Here is a 19,696-nt window from a genome sequence, read left to right on the forward strand (position 1 = left end):
TAATTTGCCCAAAGCCATTACATAGAAAATGGCAGAGCTGGAATGTGAGTCTGACTCCAGACCCCTCTGCCATGGCATTTCACTGGTCAGCAACACATCAAACTGTTTTTCACGTTATTGGGAGGAATCTCTCCAGTTTTTAGGCTAGACCTTCCTGGACAGATGAAGCTAGGGAATTTTTATTTTTCTGCTTTCAGAAATCTCTCACCCATGACAGAGTCTAGTACTAAAATATACACATGGAGGAAACTTTAGAAGATCTAAATAATAGAATCTTGAACAAAAATTTAGTTTGCTCTGGTGTCTGGTTTTTGTAAAAGCAGGCTTCCATTTTGTACAATTGTAAGATACTTAGATTGTTATCCACATATTTCAATTCAATGATCTATAGATGTGGCTATAACAAGTCAGCATTTCTGTACCCATGCATCTCCTTTCCCCACTCCTTACTTCAAAAGACAAATGTTATCTTATTTTAGATGAGGTCTTTGGCACCATTTGGTTATTATTCTTCCTAGCTTCCCTTGTACACAAACTCAAGGACGGTGCCTAAGAAAAGAGAGCCCAATTCCTATCCTTTGTCCCCTCTTTTCCTTTAAGAAGATGGGGGCTAGCAAGGATACAGTTAGCACTAGGCATTCAGTACCTGAGCTGGTCACTTTGGGTCTGATACTAGCTTGAATCCCACACCCCACATCTTGTCAGCCACCGGGAGTGGGCCCCGCCCCTCACCACATAAAGAAAGCTTCTCACCAAAGCACTCAGGTAGTCACTACCAATCCATCTGACCTAGAAATGAGACCCATTTGCCAATTCTTGTTTCAACAGTGGCATTGTTTTACTTTGAACCTGCATATTTTATACTGGCATCCTACTTTCAGCAATGAGGTTGGCAGCATTCCAGCTGGGAAAGGAGGAGATAGGACATCAGCAGTTCCTCACAACTTAGTGGCTTTGGAACCCTTTCATCTTCTGAGCAAAGGGATCGGGGGTTTGATCTGTAAAAGTTAAAAGATAGGAAAACATTTTGAAGTACTAACTCACCTGGGGATCATCCAAACAGGTTACAAACTAATATGCCCTTGGTCGGGTCCTGTGTCGACCTCCTCCCTTCTATAGCTGAAAGGACCACAGCAGCAAGAAGACTGGGGTCCATCCTGCTTGTATGTGCTTTCTCAATAGCACATACAGACCCCCTGGGGGGACTGTGGACAGAACTTCTCACTGTTCCCAACAGACTCAGCCCCAGTGCCAGCCGGGGTCCTAGTCTGGTCCAACCTCACCATAAAACCTTACTTAAAGGGATGAGGTAAAAAAAAAAAAAAAATTAACCTATTTTAGGGTAATTCAGTAAAGATTTTCTTGTATACAATGTATGTTTCCAAAGGTAAAGCCAAGGATATGTAACCTTTAAAGGGTCTTAGGGAACTAACAGTGTCAGAGTCGGAAATCAGGTTTGACAATAGTGAAAAGAGATTCTAGGAAAGTAAAGGGAAGAGTTAGCAAACCTGAATTTGGGGTGGAAATAAAGTTAAACTAGTTAGTAGCCAACGTTTTGGCAGGTGAGAGGGGATGGAGTTTCGCATTTGTTAATCCTTCTCCCCAGACAAGTTTGCCCCACGTGACCCCTCGAAGAAACAGAACACACCTGAAGGAGGTCATGTTTTAGAAGGAAAAAGCAGAGGTCACCCATCGTTACACTGACTAGATGCACTCCTGAAGAAGCCCAACTCTGGTGCTTTTACAGAAAATGTGAGGTTACAGAAATCGCATTTGCTTGGAGATTTTTGAAAAAGGAATCCCATTCCCATAAAGAAGTTGAGTTCAGCCTGTGGGTTTTTTGTTTTGTTTTATTTTGTTTTGTTTTTCTCCCAGTTTGGGTGTGATGTAAGAAGAGCTTTTTTGTTTTATTTTGAAATACATCAATCCTTGCACACTCTATGCAAAAATTTTGTAAGCATTGCAATAATGCTATGAATTACAAGGAACTATTTTAACTTTATTACACTTTCTGTATAAAAAAATTTGTATTTAATATTATTTCGACTGCAGTCTTGTAAAATATATTAATAAAAATAATGATTGTTAAGAAGGAAAGCACCCTTGTCCACTTCTTTAGGGAAATCCTCTCTCACAGTTGATTCACCACTTACTCCTATTGTCTTTATACTCAGAAATAAATTTTCAAATTAACTTCTCCTCCCCAACTCTTTGTCCAGCGGCCTAACATGATGTCTAAACCATTTTGCCTCTCAGGAAGAGGCTCAGAAGGGCTACCTTGAGAAAAGAGGGTTTAGTATAAGGTAACATGAGGCCTGGAATTGGGAGTCCCCAGGATTTGGTGTTAGGGGACAATCATCCTCTTCTGCAAGGGCTCCTCTTGCTACAATTTACCACTCCTCTCTCTAAGTCTTCTTCAATGAGAAGAAGCCAGTTTCATTGGTCCTCATTGGGTAAAGCTTTTTCACCCAGGCTTCCTGAGCAGTCCTGACCTTTGTCAGGAGCCCATCCCTGGTCCAGTCAGGATCCATTCTCATCCAAAGAACACCCTGAGTCCCTGGATGGGGGCAGGAGTGAGACCATTTAGATAGAAGGGAAAATTGGAGATGGCAGGCAATGTGGAAGAACACTCTTATCTACCCACCACTAGCAATCCTCCATTCGGAGCGTCTCACCTCTCCTGGACTTCCACAACCCCAAGCTTGGACATGTGCTATTCCAACTACCCACAGTGCCCTTTGCTCCACCTCACCAAGGAAATCATCCTCTAGTATTCCATTCACATATCTCCATGGCCTTCATCATTCCTCCTTGCTTCTCCCATTAATTTGCCTAAATGTCTCTTATAATCCCACCTTGTGTTGTGATTTATCGATTTGCCTACCACAGACCCTACAATGCTTATATTCATTTTTAAGGATCATTAAGAATCAATAACAGATATAGACTGATTCTCATAGTAACATTTTAAGATGGATAGATTACTTATTCATCTATACAATCTAAGACAAATTTACACATCCAATACGTGATAATACATGTGTCCATACTCAGTTGCATTTTCATCGCAGGCTGCATCTCCCCAAATTTATCTCCTGACGCCAAATGACACTGAAGCAACATTACAAAATCCCCAAGGTAAAGAGCTATGATAAAAATTTTATTCCTGGGCAGGTTGTAGTTTTTACATTTTCTCAAAATGTAGTATGTTTTTTACTCAGTATCTTTTTGGGGCAAATTAAAAAAAAATCTAAATCAAAGAGAGTGATATCAGAAAAAAAATCATCATTCGAAAGATCTGATATGTTGGTGAAAAAATTTGGAGCTCAGATAAAAAGATGACGAAGTATTTAAGAAACAAATATTGTTACTAACAAGTCAAACTAATTGACATCACTCTTGAAACAAAGTTAGAAATACAAGGAAGCATAAAGAACTCAATTCCTTTTCTGCTATGGAAGGAAATTTTAAAAATGACAAGTAGGCATAAATCAGCAACTTTTGGATTTCTTCTGATCTTTATTCCTTTGAAAATAATATAAGATTCTCTAGCCCATTTATTAACCCACCCCATTTTATCACAGGGCATAAACCAGAGTATAGGAGTTGAGATAGAGATCAGAAAAGCAGAGTAATAAACACATTTAAGAAAAATTGTGAGCATCTTATATGGATTAGCATTTTCAATTCAGTCCAATGATAGGTTAATTGTAATTGGTGAATGGCAAATTTTAATTACCCTCAATAATAGCAGACATTTCCAACTGAGGATCAATTTAACCCCCAAGGAAAACTCTCATAACCCATCAATGGAGAGACAGCAGTTTAGTCTTTGAGCTCACTGGCAAAATTAAACATAATTTTAGGATACTTCAGAAATATTTCAACGTAATTCTTTTACAAATTTAAAGTATGAGTATAGAATTGTCCAAATTTTGATAGGAAGGAGATATTTTAAACAGCGAAGTGTAGGATAATAGATAAAAAACTAAGGGTAAAAATTATAATACAATCTATTTTAATCTATTGAGATCAAGTTAACAATTACATTTTTAAAAATACTGAGCAAAAAATAATCTATAAAACCTGAATAAAAAGAAAGTCTATTTTGGGCAGGCCACAGTGGCTCAGCAGGCAGAATTCTCACCTGCCATGATGGAGGCCCAGGTTTGATTCCTGGTGCCTGCCCATTAAAAAAAAAAAAAAAAAAAAAGATCTATTTTAAAATAGACTTTACAGTTTAAAAATAATAAAGACGATTCAGATTAATGATCTACAATGATACAATGCCCTGCCTTATTGATTATATATTATTAAATCCCTATAATGAGCAGGCAAGTAACAAAAGCAAAATCAAAAATCTTAAACACTGAAATGTAAGAATAAAAGGAAAATTTATAAATATAGTTATGAGGGAAAATTTTAACCACGCTCTATCTTATAACTTTTCAATTTGGCAAAGCACACAAAATGAACATACAAATACACACTAATATCTTGTACGCAAAGAAAGAAAAAATAAAGAAAACAGTTCTTTTACATGAAAAATAAATATAATCAAAAACTGAAAAAGTGAAAAAATTTCAGACTATATTCTCTGAAAATAGAAGTGTTATATTTTGTAGTTCAAAATTTGCAAGGATTTAAGAATTGAAAAATAGTTCCCTAATTGTTGATTTGAGAAAAGAACTCCACCTATTCAAAGAATAATAATTAAAAACACTACAAATGATGTAATGTAACCAAAGCAGTTTACTGTCATAATAAAAGCAATTTAAACCTCACAACAGAAAAATAAATGAAGTTTTCAACTTAAGATTCCAGAAGAATCAACAAAAGAATAAAAATTAACAATAAAAAGGATGAGATGATTCTAAATTTTACATTTAAAACAAATTACATAAAAACTAAAACAAACAAAACTACTAACCGATCCTAAAATAAATAAAATAGTTTTGACACATATAAATATTAAAATGTGTCATAGAAATATATTTCCTTTTTTTTTTTTTTTTTGGCATGGGCAGTCAACAGAAATCAAACCTGGGTCTCTGGCTGGCTGGTAAGAATTCTGCCACTGAGCCATCATTGCACAGCCCAAAACATATTTCCTTTTGATATAAAAAGAAAAAGAAAACCTCAGTGATATGTATAATTAAAGACATACATCCCAAAGTTGGGGGCACGGGTGGTTCAGTGGTAGAATGTTCGCCTTCCATGCAGGAGACCCGGGTTCAATTCCCAGACTATGCACCCCCACCCCCACCCCCCAAAAAAGAAAAAGATATATATCCCAAAGTCAAAGTGAAAATTAGTGCTTGTTTCTTAAACAAAGCTAAAATAGTTTTTGCTTAGAAAATTCTGCCAAAGATATATACCTTCTTCTGATACAAATAAATAGATAAATTGATAAATAATATATAAGGCAATACATACATACATTCAAATATTTAAGCATAAATAAAAAATTCATAAGAAATCTGCTTGATAACATTTTTGCTAAGAAAAGTATAAAATTTGACAGAGATAAATATAAAATGGAGAGATGACTCTGTTTTACAGACCAAAATTGATATTTTCTTATTTCCCTTCAAGTTAATTCACACAATTAACAAAATGTCAATCAAAGTCCCAACAGGAATTTTCTTGGAAGCAAACAAAATATTTCTAAAATTTATCAGGCAAAAGAAAAAAAAGGTAAAGACTCTTCTGCACAAAAAGACACTAAATGACAAAAAACTAACAGATGCCTTAAAAATCACAAACTAGGAATCATGAAGCATCCTCTTTCAAATGAAATACAGATCAATTGCACTTGATCCTGTTTGCCTACCTGGTAAATAGCTTTCTCCTTTCTTAGTCTGGCTTACCTCTGCTCTCTTCCAAGAGTCAATGCAGACATCCAGGAAGGATTCTCTGACCTGCCTGCTTTCAGGACACCCTGTTACATTGTCTTGAAACCTGTCCATTTCTCTGCTAACCCTTCTCCAATATGGGCTCAAAAATAAAGGCACAGTTTCCTCATGATTTTATCAACAGAGCCTAAGGGAGCGCTAGGCACCTAAATAGAGATGGTTAAATTGAACCAACCAGGAAACCCAGAAATAGACCCAAGTAAATATAAGAATGTGCTTTATCATATCAGGTCAATCTACCTTTTTATCTTAAGCATCCCAAAACAGAAAGCAAGAAAGAGTGTGGTCTGTGCGACTCACCCAGCTCACAAATGGACAATTTTGACAATGAAGTGAACAGCCACAATATAGGAGTAAGCAATGAGGGGGAGTCTGGGGCCCAGGGTAAGTAGATAGCTGGAAGGCCATTGCAAACCAGTGGAAAAGGTAATGATTATTGGATTGTTATTAGGAAAACTGGTTAGCAATTTTAGATGGGGACAGGGGACATTTCAGTCACACCTTAAATTAATTTCTGCAGACCAGAGTTAAATATATTCCTTCATCTAGCATCTCCCGAATGTTCTTCCTCTGTTGTCAGTAATTAGAACATACTCCTTGCTCTTGAATATCTCAGAGGAGTGGGACAGACAGGCATCAAAAAAAACGTCAATTGTTATACAGTATGGGAAAACTACGAAAAAGATAAGAACAAATAACAGAGACTCAAATAACAACATAACTATGATTGGTGGAAGAACAATAAAGGAAATCACAAAGACAAGCATCTGGAATACTAAAGTTCTACAGATACACCCACACACCCTGACCCATACACACACAAACACAAGGACTTCTTTGAAAAAATAAAATGCTAGCATAAATAGGAGAGATGGTGAGAAACTATATGTTTTGAGGAACTTGTAAATTAAGGAGAAAATCAATGGCATCAATAAATACATCACCAGAAGAGATAGCACAAAATTCACACGAGGGAAAATTCACCACTCTTCTCCAGAAGAGTCTTCTCTTGCAAGACACCAGATGATACAAGAAAAAAGAATTAATAAACACTTTTCAAGGAAACAAAGGAATACTACAAACTGAATATTCACCTCAATTTTAATATGCAATCTGACTTCAGGAATGTTAAAATATTAGAAAGGGCAACTTAAAATCTCCTAAAATAAATATGGTTGACTCTATCCAATGAAGATGGTTAAACATGCTCATCCCCTTGCAAAGAAAATAGAATTAAAACAAGGAGATATCTTTCTCACCTACCAGATTGGTAAAATAAATAAGTACTGATTGTACTGAGGGCCATGTATTAAGGCTCTGTTTGATACTTGATGTTTAACCTCAAAAAGAACACTGTAAGGTACATATTATTATCCCCCTTTTACAGGTGAAATGATAATGCACAAGAATTTAGAGGACGTCCCTTGGGTAATTCCCCTTGCAAATGGCAGAGCTGAGTTTTAACTTCACTTGTGATTTTTTCCATTATAGAAGGTTGCCTACCTATTCTTGTTCACAGGGAGAGCAAAATCCCATCTGCTTCACTGGTAAAGTTGCACTGGTGTGCTCTTTGTAATTGGTCAGCATTTTTAAATAGTCATTTAAAGAAAAGATATATAACCTTTGGCCCAGTAATTCCATTTCTCAAAATCCTTCCAAGGCAACAATATTTAAACAGGAATATTTGTTAAGGACAGCATTATGCATTGTAGTATAATTTAAAGATGTGAAAAATAAGAAATGCTACCTAACCAGATACAAGGTATGGGGTAACCAAATCATGGTTATTTCAACTTTACAGAATATTATGCTGCCTTTAAAAAGGTCATGTGAGGATTTTATCTCAGCATGGCAAAATATAGTGTTAAGTATGTAAAAATGACATCACATGAACCAAAATTATCAGGAGAAATTGAAAAATGAAGCAAGCTGATTTATTTAGATGGTAAGATTAAAGGCATTTTTCTTATTATTTTTGTGTTTATATTTATATAATAAACTTTTTCCAAAAAAAGACTAGTATCTGATCTTTTTCTTTAAAACATATTTAATAACAGTTACTGATCACATGAATAATGTATAAGAAGGAAAATTTATAAACTCAAAATTCTTTACTGCATAATTATTTATAAAGAAAAAATTTAGAATTTGCCTATTTCTAATATCAGGGGAAATAGGTAATTAAATCATGGCACATCCAATCGATGGAATATTATAGCTGTTGAAATAATTTTGGAACCATTGAGCAGTGTCAAATGGTTATCAGAAGTTAAAAAATACTTAGAATCACATGAAGGCTAATTGCAGCTATACCAAAAAAAATGTATTGATAAAGATGGAAAAAGCACAGTTGATCATTTTTTTTTTTTTTTTTTTTTTAAAGAGAGAGGGAGGAAGGGAAGGAAAGAAAGACAGACAGAGAAGGAAGGAAGGGAGGAAGAAAGGGAAACATCTTTAAACATTTTCTTATATTTTGTTTGTTTGTTTGTTTGTTTTTTTAACATGGGCTGGGGCCGGGAATCGAACCGGGGTTCTCCGGCATGGCAGGCAAGCACTCTTGCCCGCTGAGCCACCGCGGCCCGCCCCAGTTGATCATTTTAAGGTACGGTGTTAAGGTAATATGACTATGGCTGTTTCTGTTCTCTCAAACTTTTTTACATATGGTTATTTTATAACTATTAATTTTGTAAAATGAGTGAGCAAAAATAATTTTTAGTTCAGCTAAAACAATGATCTATTTTTCAAATTTGTGGTCTGTTATTGAAATATACCAGTGCATCAAATTTGAAAAGACCTCTGAACACAGAGAATACCTGGGGATTTAAGGTTGCCTCTCCTTCCATTCCACAGAAGAATGAGATATCTTTGAAAACGTTCTTTTAGACCTAATGATGGTTATGAAGCTCTACTAGGTTTTATATCAAAGAACAAGTCACACATCTAAGCTCTATTTCAGCACCAAGATTATATGTGCATACCTCCCCCGCTGAATTTCAAGCAAGGACAAGGTGAGGAAGGGCCCAACCCTTTCCCTTTTCAAAAGACATAAAAGGGAGCCAAGGAAAGAGTTTAACCACAACTTGAAATGGAAGGCTGCGTTTAAATTGTGACAGTAATAATTGATGCAGTTGGTCTCAGGTAAGTTACTTGGTGATCCTTTCTGATCACTGCTACCCTTCATTCACTCTCAAACTCCCACAACTCCCTCCTGCCTCAGCCCTTTGGGATTGTTTTGTCATTAGAGCTTACATCTTCTAATTTCAAATTATTTCATGCAGATCTAATACATCTTGAATCCATCTCTCCCTTGTTTTCTAGGCTTCATATCCCACTTTCCTTAACTCTGATGATATTGCAGTAATTGTTTCTTCTCCAAATCCAACCAGTCCTTCTCTTCTCTACAGAAGACTCCATAATAGATAACCCATCAGACTCCCTGAAGCCAAAGTAATTAACCGCATTTCCAGTTCTCTAGTCCATTATCGCATGGGTCCTTCTCGCTTCTTCAAAAGCTAAATATTTGTGATACAAAGAAATCTGAACCAACTAGCTTTATCTTCTTTTAATCCTTCCCTTCTAACCAAAAGAATGTTCTTCAACCAGATGATATCTTTTACTGAGAAAAGGACTTGTCATAGAGTGATGGGTACAGTCATCAGAGAAGGTAATTGGCCGGTTTTGGTGTCAGAAGCTGTGTCTAAGACCAGTTTCCCTCATAAAGAACACTTGTCCATTCTTATCTCAACAATCTTGGTTCCTGAACCTTCAAGCAGTCCTACTTGGCTCTCTTATTTAGTTTTCCTTTGTACTATGTGTTCACTCTCTGCCTTCTCCTCAGCAGTTTCCTTTTTTTCCCTGAATTTTCTTATATCTTACCTACCAAGATAGTTAAATCTTCCCTATAACTCACACAGACCCAAAAGTGTTCTCATGAACCTGCCCACCTCAGGAAATTCACCACCCACAATTTTTGAAAACATAGAATATATTCATTTCTTCACTGTGCACATGTAAATATCCTGAAATCTAGTTCTTGTTCCTACTTTAATGTGACACTGCTCCCTAAAAAGGTCACCATGGACCACCTTCTGGTTAAATCTGAAGATTCTCCATGGGCCATTTTTTCCATTTTGACATCATCCAGTCCTGAGATCACTCTATAGTAGACCAAGCACGCATTCCTCCCTTCTGCTTCCTTACAGGACCCCATTCAGCCCACGTCCCTCGCTGCCTTCATGATACCCACATGATTCAGACATAAAAGAACATGAAATGTTATCAATAAATAATAGATAAAATAAATCAAAGTGCACAGAGACTGTTGGTATTTCTTTTCTATCCTGATGAAAATTTGGTGACTTCACAGCATCCCAAACAGCTTATCTGATATATATTTTACAATTTTGAGCTGATTTCATTTCTTCAGACAGTTCTAACAGGAAAGTGATAGTTACGAAGGTTTTCTCAGAAAAACAGAAAGGAGTTCACTCCCTAACTCCTCCAGCCATGATGGCAAGTTAAATAACACCAGCCACTACACACACCTTTCTCCTTGCCTGTTAACTCTCCCTTCAGGTTTTATGTCTCCCCTCAAATCTTCCCCAGCTCTTGTCATTTTTTTACAATGACTGCAGTTGGCACAAAGTTAGTGGCCATCTTTTCATGTTTTCTTTGATATTGTTGCTGCCAAAATGAGTCCTCACATGCACTGCCAAATAATACTTTAAAAGTATCTCACCCGTCACAGTAACCCCCTAAAGTAAGGAATAGATATCATCTCACAAATGGGGAAACTGAGTCCTAGAGAGGCTTGGTGATTTTCCAAAGATACTTATGTGAACGCAGCAGAAGCAGCTCAGGAATCCATTCAGTACAACTGTGTTTACTGAGCACCAACCATGTGACAGGGGCTCCCAACTCAAGAGCCAGTGTTCCATCAACAACTCTTGAGGTGGCAAGGAAAAAAGAAACTCAAGCTTTTTTCCATTCCAGCCACTAGTTACTTATGTAACTGTGACAAACCTTAAGCCTCAGCTCCTTCTGCTGAAAAGTAAAGGTGTCATATAAATGATCTCCAGGACCTCATATCTCATGATTTTACATAGTGTTCTGTAAGTGATCATAAAATGGCCAGTGCAAAATCATGGACAGGAGTAGTCTATTCATTAGTTAACCAAGTATTTAATGGTCATGTGTTGAGCGTTCATGCTTCTATCTGTTTGGGGATTATTATAAACAAAAAGGCAGGCAAAACCTGCCCTAACCCCACCCCAGTATTAAAATCTACTGGGAAGGGCAGGGAAAGGCAATGTGCAAGCATGCAAATAAACAATCAAGATCATTTCTAGACCCTGAAAATCATAGTAATAGAATTGAATGCATCCCTAAGTAAGTGACATCTTATCTGAGATTTGATGAGAAGTCAGACACATAAAGACTTGTCATAGCAGAACAAAGAGAAAATTCATAGAAAAGTATAGCAGGTCATTAGTTTCATTACTTAGAAAGACTGAACATTCAACTGCTTTGTTTTTTCTTCCTTCTATTCTGTAATTAGACATATGGAATGCATTTACTGCCATTCACCTGCTGTAACAGTATGAATATTAATCTATTCTCCAGGAAAGAAGACCAGTTTGTTAGGTGCTAAAGATGGTTTCGTTAATTGACCTTCAAGGGCTATAATGAAAGAACAAAGGAACAAAGGGTGAACAAGAAGGGAGAGTAGAGATCCTTTGAGATTAACCAGAAGAGAACAGAAGTTAGAGCTCATAAAATAGCAAACACTCCACCCCACATCATGCCAGGCAGGAGCCAAAACTCCAGGAACCAAAACATGGGCTGCCTTGGATTGCATGCTGGATCCTAAGGCACTGGTATCTCCCACTTCAGGAGAGATTCCTGTGCTTCAAAGTCCAGTCAAGATGATGTAATGAAGTTATATAGTTATAAATGCATATCAAAATAAAATATATAAACAGGAAAAATATGAAAAAAAATAAGATGGTCTACACAAGAAGATAAACATCCATGTAAAGCAGAAGCTGATGGAAATGCAAAGCATACGAGGTTGAAGCTGGGCCCCAAGACCAGGGGCAGACAGAGGTGGCCTACGGGCAATATGCTATGCTCACTGCTTGAACTTGAGGACAGGGAAGGATGAAAGGAAGGGAGGAAAGCCTGCATGAAGATGCCTGCACAATGGCAATAAAAGGCTTTAGGACCACAATAAAAGAAGACACATTGCCAGGACCTACAAGTTCTTAAAGCCTTAGCAAGTAACACAGAACCTGGTTCTGGACCAAGGACTTTTTGGGGCCCCAGAAAAATCCCAGACAAAAAACGATTTGAGTTGGAGAAAAGCACCAAAACAAAATTTCAAGCTAAAGTGGGTGGAATCTAAAACGTAAGAAGGAAGCTAATACTCAGATAGGCAAACAATAAGTCAACAAGTTAAAATATTCAATACTGATGAATTAATTTTTTAAATAAATATCTTTAAAAGACATTTACATATGTAGTTATGGTATCCTCAAAGAGGAAAGTAAAAAAAAAAAATATCCTTAGAAAGAGAAAAACAAATATGAAGCAAGAAGTCAGAAAAGTGTTTCGGAAATAAAAATATAGAGTCACTGAAAAAAAACAATAGAAAAGGTGAACTCCAAAATGGACGGTGAAAAAGAGTCAGTAAATTGGAAAACATTTTAAAGTACTCAGCCAGAGTACAGCATGAAAAAAAGGATAACAATTATTCAAGTATTAAGAGAAATGAAGACTCAGTGGCACCTATATATCTTATTGGAGTTTCAAAGGAATATGAGCATATGTTAAAGAGGCAAAATCAGAGATACACACTAAGGATTTTATAGAATAAAACATATATAAGAATTCTCAACTTAAACGTACTCAGAACTGTGAGAAAGACAAAAATAAATTTATATGTAGATACATTAGAGTAAAACTGCAGAAGTCATGGATAAAGAAAAAAGTCTTAAAAGCTATTTGAATGTGCTATAAATTCTAACAAATGTTCCACGCCAATGTAAGGTATTAAGAATAGGGTGCCGCAAAGCATAGGCTAAGCCTACTTAAAATTATGCCTAAGAGTCACCCCCAGAGAACCTCTTTTGTTGCTTAGATGTGGCCTCCCTCCCTCAGCCAACATGATAAGCAAACTCACAGCCCTCGCCCTGTCTATGTGCTACATGACTCCCAGGGGTGTGGACCTTCCTGGCAATGTGGGACAGAAATCCTAGAGTGAGCTGGGACTCAGCATCAAGGGATTGAGAAAACCATCTCGAACAAAAGGGGGAAGAGCGAAATGAGACAAAATAAAGTGTCAATGGCTGAGAGATACCAAACAGAGTCGAGAGGTTATCCTTACGCCTTAAATAGATATCACCTTTTTAGTTAAGGTAGAGTGCAGAGGCTGGAGGAAACTGCCTGAAAATGTAGAGCTGTGTTCCAGTAGCCATGTTCCTTGAAGATGATTGTATAATGATACAGCTTTCACTGTGTGACTATGTGATTGTGAGAACCTTGTGTCTGATGCTCCTTTTATCTACCTTATCGACAGACGAGTAAAACATATGGATTAAAATAAAATAAATAATAGGGGGAACAAATGTTAAAATAAATTTAGTAGATTGAAATGCTAGTGATCAATGAAAGGGAAGGGTAAGGGGTATTTCATGGAAGAAAAGAGATTCTAGGTGGATCCTAGAAAGAAGGAAAGAAGGAAAGAAGGGAGAAAAAAAGTGACATTGAAAACATATAAGTGGGGGTATAAGGGTAGTTCAGTGGTAGAATGCTCACCTGCCTTGTGGGAAACCAGGGTTTGACTTTCCAGTCCATGCACTTCCCTCCCAAAGAACCAAATAAACAAGCAAAACAAGCAAACAAAAACAAATTCAATAAATGGTGCTACAAAAACAGGATACTCATATGGAAAAATAATGAAATGTTACCCCACCATACAGTATACAAAAAATAAAAATAAATAAAAATTAAATTTAAAAAATAATAAAAATAGACACATAAGTGCACTAGTGGTTCAGTGGTGGAATGTTCGCCTTCCATTTGGGAGACCCCGGAACATGCATTTAAAAAAAAAAAAAAAGAGGGAAAAAACATATAAGACATAAAAAAAAAAAAGTGAGAGAATAGAATAAACCCAACGATGTCAGCAACTATAACAAATATAAATTGACTATTATATCAATTTAAAATTAAGATTTTCAGACTGGAATTTAAGAAAATATGCTGCTTACAAGAGATACATCTTAAATATCAGGATTAAGATAGGTAGAAAATAAAAAGATGGAGTAAGGTATTCCATGCAAAAGAAAGACAGCATCATTCTCACAGTATTAGACAATATGAATCTTAAGGCAAGAAGTGTGATTAGATATGGAGAGGGATATTTCCTAATTTTACAAGAGGCAATGCAAGAGAAAGACACAGCCTATTTAAATTTCTGTGTACCTAATAATGTCACCTAAAAGTATATCAAGCAAACAATATACAGAACTGAAAAAAAAACAACCACAATAATAGAGGAAATGTAAAAATCATCTCTCACAGAAACTGCAATGGCAAATATTTCAAAATCAATAATAATACAGAAGTCTGAACATGATGAACTCGATATACTTGACATAGATGGAATAACTTACCTAACAGCAGAATACACAGTCTCTTCAAATACACATGGAACCTTTACCAAAGACAATATATGTTGGGCCAAAAAGAAATCCAGATTATAATTAAATTACAAATCAATAAATAAAGATAATTAGAAAACCCCCAAATATCTGGATATTAAACAATATACTTCTAAATGACCTATGAATCAAAGACATCAAAACAAAGATTAGAAAGAATTTTATACAAATGATAATATGATATATTCAAATTTGAACATCAATTAATGATGCTGGGACAACCGGATATCCATATTTAAAAAGATGAAATTGAATATCCTACCTCATACTAAATACAAATATTAACTGAAAATATACCATAGACCTAAATAAAAGAACTAAAACAATACAACTCTTAGAAAAAAACAATAAAGGAGTAATTTTTTTGCCTCAGGCAAGGCAATGGATTCTTAGATAACACCAAAAGCACAAATAACAAAAGAAAATATAGATAAACTGGAATATATTATAATTAAAAACTTTTATACTTCAAATATACTATCAAAAAGTGGAAAGACAACCCACAGAATGGGAGAAAATATTTGCAAATTACATATCTAATAAGGGACTTGCATACAACGCAAAGATTAAAAACTATCCCATTAACAAACTGGCTAAGGGATTTGAATAGCCACTTCCCCAAAGAAAATATATAAATGGCCAATAAGCACATGAAAAGATGTCCAATATCATTAGACATTAAGAAAATGCAAATCAAACTCACAATGAGATACCACTTCATACTCACTAAGATGGCTGTAATAAAAAAGATGCTTAATAAGAAGTGCTGACTGGGATATGGAAAAATTGAAACTTGTAAAATTGTATAACCACTTTGGAAAACACTTTGGGAATTTTTCAAAATGTTAGACATAGAGTTACCATATAACCAAGCATTCATTCCCAGGTACATACCCAAGAGAAATGAAAACACACATCTACCTAAAAACTTGTATTGGAATGTTCATAACAGCAGTATTCATAATAACCAAAAAAGTACAAACAACCCAAATGCCCATCCACAGATGAATAAACAAACAAAATATGGTATATCCATTACCCAGAGTTAGCCATACTGTGAGGTTTGAGGGCACAGTTCCCAGACTGCTAAGCCTCCTCACAACTTCTGATACCACTTGGAGTTAGACTCCAATTACAAAAGTTAGAGGGCTGAATCTATGCAAGAGCATCCTCATTTCTGACACTAACTTTAAGTTCAAGGGGTCTCCAAAACCATCCTCAGTTTTGATAACTCACTAAAAGGATTCACAGAACTCACTGAAAGTTATTATACTCACTTCTATGGCTTATTACAGGGAACAGATACAAATAAATATCAGCCAAAGGAAGAAACACATAGGGTATGGTTTGGAAGGGTTCTAAATATGAAACTTCCATTGCCCTCTCCAGTGGAGTGAGAATGCATTATCTTTCCAGCCTCAATGTGTGGAAATATGCATGGTGCATGCCACTGAAGCTTGCCTGAGCTTCACTGTCCAGAGTTTTTATTGGGAATTCATAACATAATTCTCCCTCAACTGTTATTTCAGAACTGAGGGTGGATAGCTGCAACTAAAAGAGTGTTTATATGGACATTTCTAGCCTTTTTAAATATAAGTGAATATATTTAAAAAGAAGAAAGTCTGAAATCTAATTATCTGAGTAACTACTTTAAGAAACATGAATAAGAACAGCAATCAAACCCACAAAAGAGAAATAAAGATAATTACAGAAATCAATTAAATAGGAAACATATATAAATAGAGAAAAGTCAGAGAAGCCAAAACTTGTTTCTTTGAGATGATTAAGGGAAAAAGGGAGGAATCACAAATAAAATATTTCTAAATTTAAAATGAGTCATTAATACAGAGCCTACAGGCATTAAAAAGTTAACGAGAAGACATTATGCATGACTTTATATCAATAAATCTAACTATCTGGATGAAACAGAAAATTCTTAAAAATGCAACCTATCAAAGATGACAAAAATCAACAGAAATTCTTAATAATCTAATATCTCTTTAAAAAGGTTTAATCCATTATGTAAAAGCTTCCTACCAAGTGTACCTAAGGTCCAGAAGGCATCAACAGTGAATTCTTGTAAACATATAAGGAAGACAAAAATGCCATTTTTGCAGAAACTCATCCAGAAAATGGAAAGAGGGGACAGTCCTTAACTCTTTTTATGAGGCCAGCATAATCATGATTCCAAAATGAAATAAGGATTTTTACAAGAAAAATGATTATAAACCAATGTCTCCTATGAACATAGATGCACAAATTATTAACAAAATATTTTGAAGTCAATACTAGTGATATATAAAAAGGTTAATAAGTCAAAATCAAATGGACTTTATTTCAGCAACACAAAAGTGTTTTAACATTTAAGAAGAGATTAATGGAACTGTTTCAGTTTGCTAAAGCTGCCAGAATACAACACGCCAGAGATGGATCAGCTTTTAATAGGGGGATTTATTTAGTTACAAATTTTTTAGTTCTTCAGATGAAAGACAGCTGGCTTTCTTCTGGCTTTCTCTGTCACATGGAAAGGCACATGGTGGATGTCTGCTAGGTTCTGGGTTCAAACTACTTTCCCCAGGGTGATTCCTTTCTGCATCTTCAAAAGTCTGGGTCTGAGCTCCAAGCGCTGAGATGAAGTATGCTAAGTTCTCTTCTGACCTCTCTCTTTTAAGTCTCCAGTTAGTTAATTAAACATTATTCATCATGGCAGGCACCCTCCCTCATCAACTACAGATGCAATCAGCCATAGATAAACTTCATATGTGGTGATTTAAACCCACAGCAACAGAACTATGGGGCATCATCACTTGGACAATTTGACACCTGAACCTAACTATCACAGTAAATCATCACACTATCGGTGAAAAAGAAGAAAGGTATTTGATCATCTGATAGATTCAGCAAACTCATTTAAAATAGTCACATCCCTTGTGATAAAACTAATGCAACTTCAGCAATTTTGCTACATCTATTATTAGAATATAAAAATCAATAGTGCTCTGTACATTAGCAAAAGACAAAAATATAATAGGACAAAAATGTCCATTTAGCCTAGTAACAAGGTCATAAATGTAGTACTTATATATATATATCTAGCCAAAAATTTTATTGACGAGCATAAGAGACGTGAATAAATCAAGAGATATTCTATGCTTATACATATGCAGTTTCAAAATTATAAAAATGTCTACTCTCCCCAAAGTAATCTATTAATTCAAAAGGCAATTTCAATAAAAATCCTAGAGTTTATCATGGAACTTGACAAGCTGATACTAAAATTTATATAGAAGATTAATGGGCCAAGAATATCTACAACAATTTTTATAGTAGAACTCTACCTACTATATAGAGAGTTATTAAGAAGGTATAGTGATTAAAATAGTGCTTTATTGATGTACATGTCATGATTATGTTCATGTATCAACTTGGCCAGGTGGTGGTCTTGATTAGTTTACTGGAATCCTTTAAAAGAGGGAACATGTTGGAGAAAGTCCTTTTTAGAATGACAGGAGCCGTGAGGAGAGACCACACAGCCAGAGACCTTTGGAGATGAAGAAGGAAAACGTCCCTAGGGGAGCTTCATGAAGCAAGAGGCCTGGAGAGGAAGCTGGCAGACATTGCCATGTCTGTCATGTGCCTTTCCAGTTGAGAGAGAAACCTGGAACTTCATCAGCCTTTCTCGAGTGAAGGTAGCCTCTTGTTGGTGCCTTAATTTGGACATTTTTATAGACCTGCTTTGATTGGGACATTTTCATGGCCTTAGAACTGTAAACTAGCAATTTATTAAATTCCCCCTTTTAAAAGCCATTCTGTTTCTGGTATATTCCATTCCAGCAGCTAGCAAACTAGAACAGTACAGATATCAGTGCAACAGAATAGAGTCCAGAAGCAAGTCCATACCTATATGGAACATTGGAATATACAGAAGTAGCATTTCAAATTATGGGAATATTATTTATTGCACAAATAAAGAAATTATTTTCCTATATGGAAAAATAAAATCACACTATATTTCTACCTCAGGATATTTACTGAAATAAATTTTAGAAGGATGAAGATATAAATGGGAACAGAAAACCTTAAAACAGAAGAAACTACAGTAATCTGTGGGGTTTTTTGCAACATGCTAGAAATTATTTTCTAAACAATTCAAACACAGGGAGCCCAGAATAAGAATGAGGACCTTTAACTCTATATAGTTTAATGTAATGCCTAGATACATCTCAGAGCATATTAAGCAGATAATAAAAAAGTATTGGCAAAGACTCTTGAGGGATGGGAGAACAAAATATGGGACTATTAAACTTTACCACTGGGGAAACCTTTGATACTGTGACAAACATTAGGGACACCCAAATCAATAGGCCATGCCCTTGATCTTGAGGTTTGCTCTTATGAAATTTATGTACATAGTGGAAAAGCTTAGTCTACCTATAGGAATGCCTAAGAGTTACTTACAGAGGACCTCTTTTGTTGCTCCAGATGTGGCCTCTCTCTCTGAGCCCAACTTTGCAAGTGAAATCATTGCCCTCACCCCTACGTGGGGCATGACATTCAGGACTCAGCCTCCCTGGCAGCATGTGAGATGGCTCCCAGGGATGAATCTGGCCCTGGCACCATGGGATCAACAATGCCAAACTGATGAAAAAGGGGAAAAGAAGTACAACAAATAAGGTATCAGTGGCTGAAAAAGTTCATATAGAGTTGAGATGCTATTCTGGAACTCACTCTTCTACAAGCTTCAGATAGACCTTGCTACATATCATAACTTGCCAAACTCCAACAAAAACCTTTCTAAAAATTCCAAGAACACCTAGGACATTATATAAGATTCTACCAAAGGTCCCACACATAGGGTAAACTTCCAGAAACGTACAACCTCCAGATGGGTCCCTGGACCAGATAAGTCCAGAAATCTAGAGGGCCCAGCCTCTCCAGAACATCAACTATTTCCATCCTTCTATCCCATATCATTAATAGTCCCTTCCAACATGAAAAAAATTAGAATGGGAATAGCCCAAATACCCCTAAAGAGTGAAAGAAAGAGAAAGGTGATTT

The 19,696-nt window shown here is 35.9% G+C and overlaps 1 protein-coding gene across 4 annotated transcripts in view; it reads right to left on the reverse strand.

Moving 5' to 3' along the window:
• Positions 1-795: 795 nt before the first annotated feature.
• TIMD4 (T cell immunoglobulin and mucin domain containing 4) overlaps positions 796-19,696 on the reverse strand; it is a 184,216-nt gene continuing 165,315 nt past the window's right edge. For 3 of the 4 annotated variants that reach the window (XR_013166278.1, XM_077137510.1, XM_077137503.1), the window contains one exon: positions 796-998. Coding sequence is in view for 3 of the 4 variants with exons in the window: in XM_077137503.1 (XP_076993618.1) it covers positions 946-998 (53 nt within the window). In the remaining variant the exon portion in view is untranslated. The remainder of the gene's footprint in view (positions 999-19,696) is intronic. The other variant, XM_077137508.1, reaches the window with a different exon arrangement.

Source organism: Tamandua tetradactyla, chromosome 20 (genome assembly GCF_023851605.1).
Source record: "Tamandua tetradactyla isolate mTamTet1 chromosome 20, mTamTet1.pri, whole genome shotgun sequence".
Taxonomy (NCBI): Eukaryota; Metazoa; Chordata; class Mammalia; order Pilosa; family Myrmecophagidae; genus Tamandua; species Tamandua tetradactyla.